This window comes from Acartia tonsa, chromosome 6, assembly GCF_053477335.1.
Source record: "Acartia tonsa isolate MP-2025a chromosome 6, ASM5347733v1, whole genome shotgun sequence".
NCBI classification, from domain to species: Eukaryota; Metazoa; Arthropoda; class Copepoda; order Calanoida; family Acartiidae; genus Acartia; species Acartia tonsa.
Genome location: NC_137265.1, coordinates 2228719 through 2239437, shown reverse-complemented (window position 1 = coordinate 2239437; position 10719 = coordinate 2228719). Strand labels below are relative to the sequence as shown.

Genomic DNA, 10719 nt, shown 5'->3' with positions numbered 1-10719 from the left:
TTTGAAGGGGTAAACACCCTATTTCTCTCCTTCCTTAGAAGTTCCTTAGAATTTGTCATTGTCTTGTTGATCCACCAAAGAAAGCATATTATTTTTTATTGTTAAAAAATTTGGATATAGATGATATATCACCACTGAATGTAAATATAATTCTGATTATCCTATTATAATATTTCTTTTTAACCTTCCTATTAAAAGTTAATGAAATTGACTGATAATTTTTATCCTTAGGTCATTGCATTGTCAAGTTCTTATCTTCTGAATAAAGAATTTTTATTTTTGTTTGTTTTTTAGAAATTAAATCAAGCTTCTCTAAAACTCTAATTTACAAATATTCCCATTTAGTGGAGATGGAACTTTACGAACTTTTTAATAGGCCAGGAAAATAGCCCAAAAGCACTCTAAGATATTTTAAAATTCCTGAAAAGACAACCCATTCCCACCAAAATTAAAGATATCTATAGCTTCAAACCAAAAAAACTTTCTACTATAAAAGGATCATAAAACATTTTTAGAATCTTTCAGACTATAAATAATTATATATAAAATATTTTATTTAAATGAATTTTATATATGATACGCATCTATGACTGTTTCCGGTCTTACTCAGTTACTATTCCCACTATAAAACCATACTCGCCAATACTAGAGCGGAGCCAAATTGACAAGTTACCTCGTTTCTAGCCTAAAGTGAACTTTCGCTACCTTATTTTGATCCTTGTTATTATTCAATTGTAGTCTTGAAAAATATGTGAATTAATGTAAATAGAATATACCTGGATATTATGACAGAGGAAAAGTTTAGGTTGCTAACATGGACATCATTTATTGGTTTGTTCATTCATCCAGTAGGATGGGAGGTGATTGGGTAGGGTGTGGATGTGTGTATTTTAGCTTGCTGCAAGTTTCACTTTATTGGAGTACATGATAATCTTGTGTAAGATCCAAGTAATGATAAATCCATTTGTGAAATAATGATTTTATTTGCAGGTATACCAGGATCAGTAGAGTGCCCTCCTAAAAATCAGACAACATACATTTATTCTGGAAAAACAGTGTAACGGACATTGCACTACTTTATACCTAAGGATATAATATGATAAATAACACGTATTTATATAATAAAAATTATTAGATACGTTCAAGTGTTACCGAAAAGGTACAAAGTGCATCATTATTAAAATCAACGCTTTTCCATATTAATGATGTGTTGATCCGCCTTCCCTAAAAAGTTCCTGTAAGTTTTAGTAAATCTAAGCAAATTTGAATCATTTAATCTATTTCAAACCTTGCATGAAGGCGTTTAAAGTTTAATTTTAAAAGTTCATTGTCATTATTACATAATTATATGATTTTTTTTCATTGTAATAATATCTTTCAAACCATTGTAAAACGTTTTTAATGCCATGAATTGACTAACCTAGCCCCTTGGGGCCAACCAAACTGGAATTAATGTTATAATTTTCATTTTACTATCCACGAAAACCTGTCTATAATACAACGCTTAAACAAATACAAGAATAGTTATTTCTCACATCGTATTATAAACGGCTTTCTGCGGATTATCTTATGATTGTACATTTTTATATTCGTAGAAAGCTGGATATGATACGATGCTAGACATAGTTTTTTCGTATGGATGAGAACCGGTTCCTATCCACCGGATTCTAATGAATACGAGAAACATTTTTAGGACTTGATTATAGAGATACTTCGCTTATAACATTTACCTTGTTGTCACAGGAATCAATATTCCAAAAATTTATACATTGTTTCTTTTTCTAGCACATTTCCTTATCTCTATATTGCACTTTAGTATTAAAGCTCAGGTGTGCAAACATTTATGTTGATGAACTGAATTTTAGTTTCCGAAAGTGTGCGTATCTTCCGCGTCCTATCTCAATATTTGCTACTAGCTAAGAAAGCTTTAAACTTCCAAAAAGAAATCAAATTTTAAAAATAAAAATTTGAATGTATAAATCGTTTATACATTCGAAATTTTGAAAGTTTGGAAGTTTAAAGCTTTTTTTAGCTAGTAGTAAATATTGAGATAGGATGAGGAAACACCGAAGAAATTGTGTACACATTCGGAAATTAAAATTCAAATGACCAACATTTATGATCTTTGGGATAGTGGATAAAACACGATCAGGAATTAAAAAGGATAAAACAATGGCAGATAAACTCATCCCAAATGATAATACATAAAATTATACCTTCTGTAGATTACAATCATGGGTTGAAACGTTTGCACACTCAACAACATAAACCAACCAATCAAAATGCAATAAAAGTCCCCAAGGCTGTTAAGCCAACGAATAAGAAATAGTTATTATAAGTCTTTGGGGACTAGTGCAATGATAAATTGATGCATATCCTAAATGATTATAAACAAATTAACCCTTCTGTTAATACCAAATATTGGTTCCTTCTAGTTTGAACCAACCAATCAAGATTTGATAAAAGTACCCAATATTTATTAAGCTAACGAATGAAAGAACATGGGTACCAGTATAATGTACAGTACAATGTCAATTCCTCGCTTTAGTTTATCTGTAGCCTTATAGTCTGAAAGAAGTCAATCCTTATATAAAAGTAATAGGATCTCTATCTATCTGTCTGGTTGTCTGTCTGTCTATGTGTACCGAAGGATCTCGCTAACTGCTTATCCGATATGGTTCTCATTTACAGAGTAGCTTCCCATAAGTCTTGGGAAGGTCTATAACTATATTGGGAAGGTTACCACCACTCTTTCAAGAGAAATCGCCCATAAAAAAATCAACCCCTCCCACAAAAAAAATATTTTAAAAGTTTTTCTTGTTCAAAACTAAAATTTAAAAAAGGGAGGGTCGACTTACTCCTCCCCCCCCCCCCCCATAATAAAAATTACACAAAGATCGACTTTTCTGAAAGAAACTTTTGCTTTTTTATATTTAAAATGTTTTTAAAATATATATATAAAACAATAATAGTTTGTCTCTACTTTTTTGTTTGCTCAGCTGAAATGTATATTTTTTTATTTTCACTGAAAGATAAGAAATTGATCAAAATATGAACTTTCTTCCCTTTACGGCAATTGATTATTATAGAGTAGTAAAAGTCCTAGAAACTCTATTTTACCCAGCGATCTAGAGGGATAAGACAATAGCTGATAAATTGCTATACATGCACAATGATTATACACAAAAATTCCCGTTCTGTAGATTACAATTAGTTGTTAAAAACGTTAAGACACTTAATGAACCAACCAATGAAAATTCAATAAAATTTCCCAAAGTAGTTAATTCAGCGAATAAAAAATGTTTGTGTAAAACTTTGGGGACTAATAAACAACCCAATGTCCCCTCCCTCCTTAGTTTTACACAAAATATATGCAAATTTTTCGCATTTTTTTGAATGGGTACAACTATCATATTTTACTGACGAAAACTCTTGTAAGTTGTGGAGTTTTTTTTTTCAAATTAACCACCCGTTGTCCCTGTAAAAAGTCTAGACTCAATCAGAGAGCGCGCATTGTGAAAAGTTTTAACTTTACGCGCGTTTCCTTCAATCATGGGTCGACCTTAGGATGCTTCGATTGATATAAGCAACCGTACCTGTATATAAATACAGCGGTTTCGCACATAGCCTATATGAAATTAACATTGAAGTTTAAAGCAAATGGGGCGCAGCTGTTGGTAAAATAATAAACGTTTATCTTGTATTGGAAATATTCGTCCTTGTTCTCAATATAATGAAATTGAAATATCTTATTATCCGCGGAAAACTGTCTATAATACGATGAGATGACAAAGTGGTACTCGAAGCTGGCTAAAATAGCAAATGGGGAGCATCAGTTGGTAAAATAATATACGTTTAGCTTGCACTGGTCGCCGGAAGGGAAAAGCAGTTTTTTGAAACAGGCTCTCTGAGATTTTTACAGATTCTATACATATACAGACTAATGAAAAATGCAAAAAACGAAATCAAAAGCGTTCCTTCTTGGGATAAATTATTACTATTCTATTTATTCTCTATCGAATGATTTAATAAATGTTGAACGTCGTTTGTTAAACTGGCGAAAACCTGTAAATCAAATCCTGTAACAAGATTACGTGAATATCAACCAAATATTTTATTAAATCGATATATTATTACTTGGATGTTGCGCCAGATTTTCATGTACTCTAATAAAGTGATTCTCCCAGCTGGCTAAAATAACGTTATCAACCATCCACCTCCTTTAATCCATACACTCCCCAATAGAACAATAATTAAAAAAGTGTTTTAATGTATGGCCTTTATAAGACTTTAAAGAAGAAAGAGGTTGAAAGATTTATTTTATTTTTAATGTCCTTTTGTAACATTTACTTACGCAAAAAAACACTAAAGAATTAAACAAATTTATTCTCTAAAAGATTTCAATACGAATTTTACAAAATATGTTTTGCAATAGTATAAAAGTAATACAAGTATAAAAAGAAACCATTTTCAAATTTTAAAATCAAAACATTTGTTAATTGTTGTTCTTTTACAGCTTAGAATCCAATTGATTTTCATTGGATAGAAACCGGTTGTAAACTGCTAAGTATATTTTTAACAATTAAATAAAAATATTATTACTAACTAAAATTAGATATTAATTCCAAGAAAGTAAATTGTATGGAAAATTAATCTTTTCATAATATGTTTCTGAATTCGTAAAATTCAGGCTTTGATAGCTAGTTGCTGCTGTACTGCTTCATTTTAATTGCAGAAGGAGCATTAACCTCAATGTCACCATTATCAACACCATCCAACAAGTCAAGCCTGGAAACAATTTTATCTATTTAAGCCATTGACTATGCTTTTTCATATAATCTTATTATATGAAGTAGTAAGTTCTTTTGTCTGAAGCTTAAGATTTATATTACTACTGAACCGATTGAGTTCTTCATTTTAAGTAAGCTTTCAAAGAAATCTCGGGATGGTTTAAAGCTATTCTCTTTCAGGTTTAATTCTTGGCAATAGAGCACTCTGATGATAGGGTCGCTTGAATTGATCATATCACAAAAAAATTTTATGAGGAAAAATAATTTTTGATGCTTATTTTAGTTTAGGTTAGGTTTACTATAGGCTTAAAGAGCACCGCAGGGATCGTATCCCATGAGTTTAGATCTTTGCAGGGATAGGAAGAAAGAAAAATATAAATTAAAAATGTTCTTATTTTCTTTTTGATAGTGAGAAGCATAATAACGTTGTAATATGCTACGCTAAACATCTTAAATTGAAAACAAATATTTAAACGAGAGGTTTCGTGAGTTAAAAAAAATGTTCTTAGAAAAAAGTAAAAGAATAAAAAAAATAATAGAGGATGACATAACAGTTTCAAACACTATAATTAACAATAATTAGTATTAGTGGTAATTTATTAACTGGGTTAGTAATAAAAATGTATTAGACAGAAATTAATACTTATAGAGTAAATTTGATACTAAAAATTACCTATGAGAGTTGACAACAATACAAAAGTAGATACCCAAGATCAAGCCAATACTAATCTCTATAATACCCTAAAAAATTAAATCAACGCAGTTTTAAATTTTTAAAACTTTTTCTGATCACGGAAAGAAAACGAAGTTTCGTCGTATTTTCACAAAGGTTTATTTCTCCTATTTATAGCCCCTACGCCCCTAGTTGAGGCCTCTAGGGGCAATTGAGGAGAGTCGAATTTTCTAAACCAATTTATTATTTTAGATTTTAAAAGAAAAAAGTAAAAAAAAATGGGATGGGGAATTCATTTTTTTTTTGGGGGGGGGGGGAGGGTGCCTCCCTTTTTTTATTTTTTTTATTTTGGGATGAAAAAAGGGGATTTTCTATTTTAGGGTGGGTTGACACCCCCTAAACCCCTTCTACATTTATGTTATTCATTTAGGATAAATTTTAGTTTTGGGTCCGAAGGCCTGGGCCAACAAACATGGATTAATGATTTAGATTCTGATCCAATCTATACTAGAAAAATAGTTTAGAAAAGCTCTCCATAGTGACTTTAAAAAAACTACATGATAATGACAATGATAGGCCAATACACAGACTAAATTACCAATGGGAGGTCAGTATACATTCTAAATGACAAATGTAAATTTGCACTATAAAAAGCTTCATTAAGATTAATATTCATTCTTACAGAGATGTATAATACAGACAGTATGAAGTACCCTTGCTCTAAAAATCATTCCACTTACCACAATGACAGCTTTAAGAATTAAACCAACGACTGTTAGAACCAATCCAATGGTATAGATGATTATCCAGCAAAGAAGAAAACCAGCACGCCCCTAAATTTGAGTATTGTAAAAGGTATGTTATTGTCAAAATTTTAAATACATATCTATTCTTTTCAATGAAAGTATCGGTTATTCTCCAGAGTCCTCTAGGGGCACTGTTCGAAGGGGTCATGGGGAAATTATATTTCTAATTTAGTTAAAAAGACAGAATTAATTTATTATAGGGGGGCCAATGATTTAATGAGTAATTTTCTTTGGAGGTTGGAGTTACCTTCTCTCAAAATATCTATAAAATTTTTGGATCAAATAAGAAGCTTTACTCAAAAAGAGAACCATACCGGTTCAACGGATTACCTTTCTAGCTCCATGAATAAGAATAGCAGCGCATACAACTTGTGCAACTCTACTAGCCAGAGAAACTCATTCATTTGAAAAGAAGAACCATATCGGTTAAATGGATTACCTTTCTAGCTCATGAATAAGAATAGCAGCGCATACAACTTGTGCAACTCTACTAGCCAGAGAAACTCATTCATTTGAAAAGAAGAACCATATCGGTTAAATGGATTACCTTTCTAGCTCCATGAATAAGAATAGCAGCGCATACAACTTGTGCAACTCTACTAGCCAGATAAACTCATTCATTTGAAAAGGAGAACCATATCGGTTAAATGAATTACCTTTCTAGTTCCATGAATAAGAATAGTAGCGCATACAACTTGTGCAACTCTACTAGCTAGAGCCACTCCAAACCATTTGTTCAGGACATCAAGCTCTGATCCAGAACTAAAAAAATAAGAATTTAGCCTATTCTTTAATTTCGTGTATATGTGTGTAGTGGGGCAGATATAATCCTGCTGGCCAAACTGACGGTCACCCTTAATCCTCCAGTGACTCGGCTCCTAACTATACACCACACAGGGGGGCATGTAACCCCAGACAACCCAGACCAACTAGCAGCCTGGTAGGCGGAGCTTAACCTAACCTAATATCTGTAATTTCATGTAGATATTTAGTATTAAACATTTAGCTTTCAATCAAACTGTGTTGTTATTCTAAGGGTTGTAAAATTTTAAATCTTTACTAATGATTCTTAGAACAAAGTAGAATATTAAAAGCAAGACACCTCTATGATAAGATTTTAACAAGGATGACAACATCCATAAAAGCGAAGCACTGAAACGGTAGGACAAACGGACAATAACACTTGATACAGGATAATGTTGATGGACATACCAAAAATCAGATCAATCGGATGATTAGATCACACAAAAATTTGTTGTTAAAAAAGTAAAAAATCAACATGTTTAAAATGGACGTACGGACATTCTTGTTATGATTATAGAGTTGCTACGCTTTCTAAATCGTACCTACTAAAGGAATCACAATGCAAAGTTTTAAATCGATAGGACAATTCTAAAATGCCTAAATTAACGAGAAAAGCTACGGACGGGCGGACGGACCGACCCTAATTATAGAAAAGCTTTGCTTTTAAAAATGAAAGTATGCCCGTCTACTGCATCCTGTATATACAATTTTCTTTAAACTATCAAATTAGTGTTCTGCTTATTAAGTTTGATAATACTCTCTACAAGAGTTAAGTAGGACGAATGGTTACGGACCCAACATGTAAAATCCTCAGAATAAAAAACTCAAGGCATCAAACCTTTAAATTTATTCAACGTTTCGAGGGCAAAACTGCCCTCATCATCAGGATTTTTTTCCGTCCATGTACATTGTTAACAAAACACAAATTGAAACAATAGTTATTGTTCGTTTCTCCTTCCATCTGATTTTAGAACTTCGCTTTTATGAATGTCGTCATCCTTTTTATTTTTATGTTTTATCTATATGAAAACTAATTTAAAAATGAAAAAATGTATTTTACCTTTCACCTGCCATTTTGAAGTATGCCAGTGATAATTCCAAAACTAAAAGCAGACCACCAATCTAAAACAAATTAAATCTCATAAGCAAGGAGGGAGGGTTCATTGAGTCCCCAAAGTTTTATTATAAAGTTTATTTATTTGTTGGCTTAACAACTTTGGGGACTATTATTGAATTTTAATTGGTTGGTTCTTTAAGTTTTTAACCACTAATTGTGATGTAATTGAAAGGGATAATTTGTGTATCTTCATTGAGGTAAAACAATTAATCGGCCATTGTCTCATCCCTTTAGATCTCTGATCTTTATATTAGTTACATAATCGAGTAGATGTGGGGTGTATGGGGGAAGTGACAACACCACCCTGAAAATTGAACTTGAAAAGGTCTTCTTTTTAAATTTCTAGCCCATCAAACAATTTACTTTACGTGTCAAAACTCTGTACACGCCAGTAATTGGTGCATTCCAATTGATGTAGAAAATACGTGGATATTATGACAGGGAAAGTATTGTCATCAATTTAGATTGTTATTTACCCTGTCATTTATTGGTCAGTTCATTTATCCCGTAGGAAGGGATGGGAGGGGATGGGATAAAGAAGGTGGAGGGAGGTGATCGTTACTTTAGCCCGCTGGAAGTATCAGTTTATTAGAGGACATGAAAATCTGGAAGATGATTCAAGTTCCTTCATGACGCCATACGATAAAGTAACCAATGAGAGGCCAGCATAAATTTTACCATTGCATTGGTCAATTACAGTGTATACTGGCCACTCATTGGCTATTCTATCGTATGACGTCATAATCTGTGGAGGGACTTTAATCATCTTCGAAAAACTGGTGTAAGATCTAAGTAATAATAAATCCAATGTCATACCAATTGCAAGGAGCCGATGATAAGACATCCAGTCTTCAGTGTACATCCACAGCAGCAGAAGGTTCTTACACGACAACATGAGGCTTCACACATTTTTATATCTGAAATATTGCATAAAATAATTTATTAGAAATTTAATTCAGGCACTCGATATCATCAAATAAGCCGAAAAATCTCCACCGAACACAATCCCTTTGAAAACAAGATAGAACATCCACAAAAGCAAAACTCTTAAGTATGAAAATAGTGCAATGAATATAATCACTCCTAAACAACTCACAAACAAAGTAAGAATTATACGTCTATTCATTTCGACAATATAAATTTGAAGGATTTTTACAAATATTTTTGGAAGATTTTTTTTCTACTTTATAATTTAAAAAAGTATATTTATAAATAACCTTTATCACAGAAATCATCTATACCAACATGCCTAAATGTACAATAAGAGCTTTCCGTAACGGACGTATGTACGAAGGGACCGACCCTAATTATATAAAAGCTTCGCTTTTAAGAATAAGCATGTTTTAAAGCATAAAATCAATAACATAAAAGATTATAGAGTAAAAGAAGTTTGATTTTGAATAAACGGTTACAGGGTTGAAGAAATGCTATTATAACGCAGGGAGGGGGTATTAGATTGTTTATTACACTAGTTTCCAAAGTTTTATAATAAGTTTTCTTATTCGTTGGCTTTACAACTTTGGGGACATAAATTGAATTTTGATTGCTTGGTTCATTAAGTGTTCATTGAGTGTTTAAGGGGTAATTTAGTGTATCCTCATTGAGGATGTACATCAATTTATCGGCCATTGTCTTATTCCTTAAGATCCCTGATTAAAATGTGCTTTAATAGCTATACTGTTACAGGCCTAACAGTCTTAATCTGTAGCTTACAGTAGGTGGGTGTCAGCAACCCCCTTGAAATTTAAATTGTGAAGGTTTATTTAGTTTTGCCTTACTATGTAATATCTATCTATCACATATTAGGTATTGCCACGCTACTTCTGGAACAATTGTACTTTTTTCTAATGATATCTGTTCCAATCTCAAAAGTAAATGCTTGTTGAATTCTGTTGTCCATTTACGTGTCGATATTGAGCTGATTCATTATGCCTAAATAATAATAGATATTTTTTTACTTTGATCTAACACCCAGATTTTAATTTTCTTCCCCCCTTCCACCCCATTTTACTACATCCCCTCCCCTCTTAATGGATGAACAAACTGACCAATAAGGGTTTCCATGTTAGCAATCTAAATTGACGACAATTTATACCCTGTCAAAATATCCACGTATAATTTATTTCCATTATAATGATAAATAATTTTATATATGTATTATGTAAGCTTAAATTGGTCTTAGAAATATGGCTAGAAGTATAAAATAGCTTTGTTAAGAAGGCATTTTTAAAAGTTTAAGTTAAAGCGAAGCACCAATCTATTGATAAATTCTCATATAAAAGTAATATGATGTATGTGTGTCTGCCTGTCTGTTGCGAAGGATCTCGCACAACTTTAGAACCGATATGTCTCTACACAAAGTTTTAGAAATATTTTTGTGAAGGCTACCTCAACCACTTTACCATAGGAGAATACTAAAATATTATTTAATACTGATGATTGAATCCCCCCCCCTCTTTAAAAAATCCTAAATATGCCACTAGAGGCCTTTAGTGATAATTTTTTTTTGAAAGTTTCACACAAAAAAAC

The 10719-nt window shown here is 32.0% G+C and overlaps 1 protein-coding gene across 1 annotated transcript; it reads right to left on the bottom strand.

The window, feature by feature from the left end:
• Window positions 1-4366: 4366 nt before the first annotated feature.
• Window positions 4367-9113, bottom strand: LOC145321563 (uncharacterized). Its single transcript, XM_080162990.1, has 6 exons — window positions 9007-9113; window positions 8134-8195; window positions 6926-7031; window positions 6204-6296; window positions 5464-5531; window positions 4367-4788 (listed from the first exon to the last, which is right to left on the bottom strand). Exons 1-6 carry the CDS (start codon window positions 9097-9099, stop codon window positions 4701-4703), a joined length of 510 nt encoding a protein of 169 aa, XP_080019116.1. The 5' UTR covers window positions 9100-9113; the 3' UTR covers window positions 4367-4700.
• Window positions 9114-10719: the final 1606 nt, after the last annotated feature.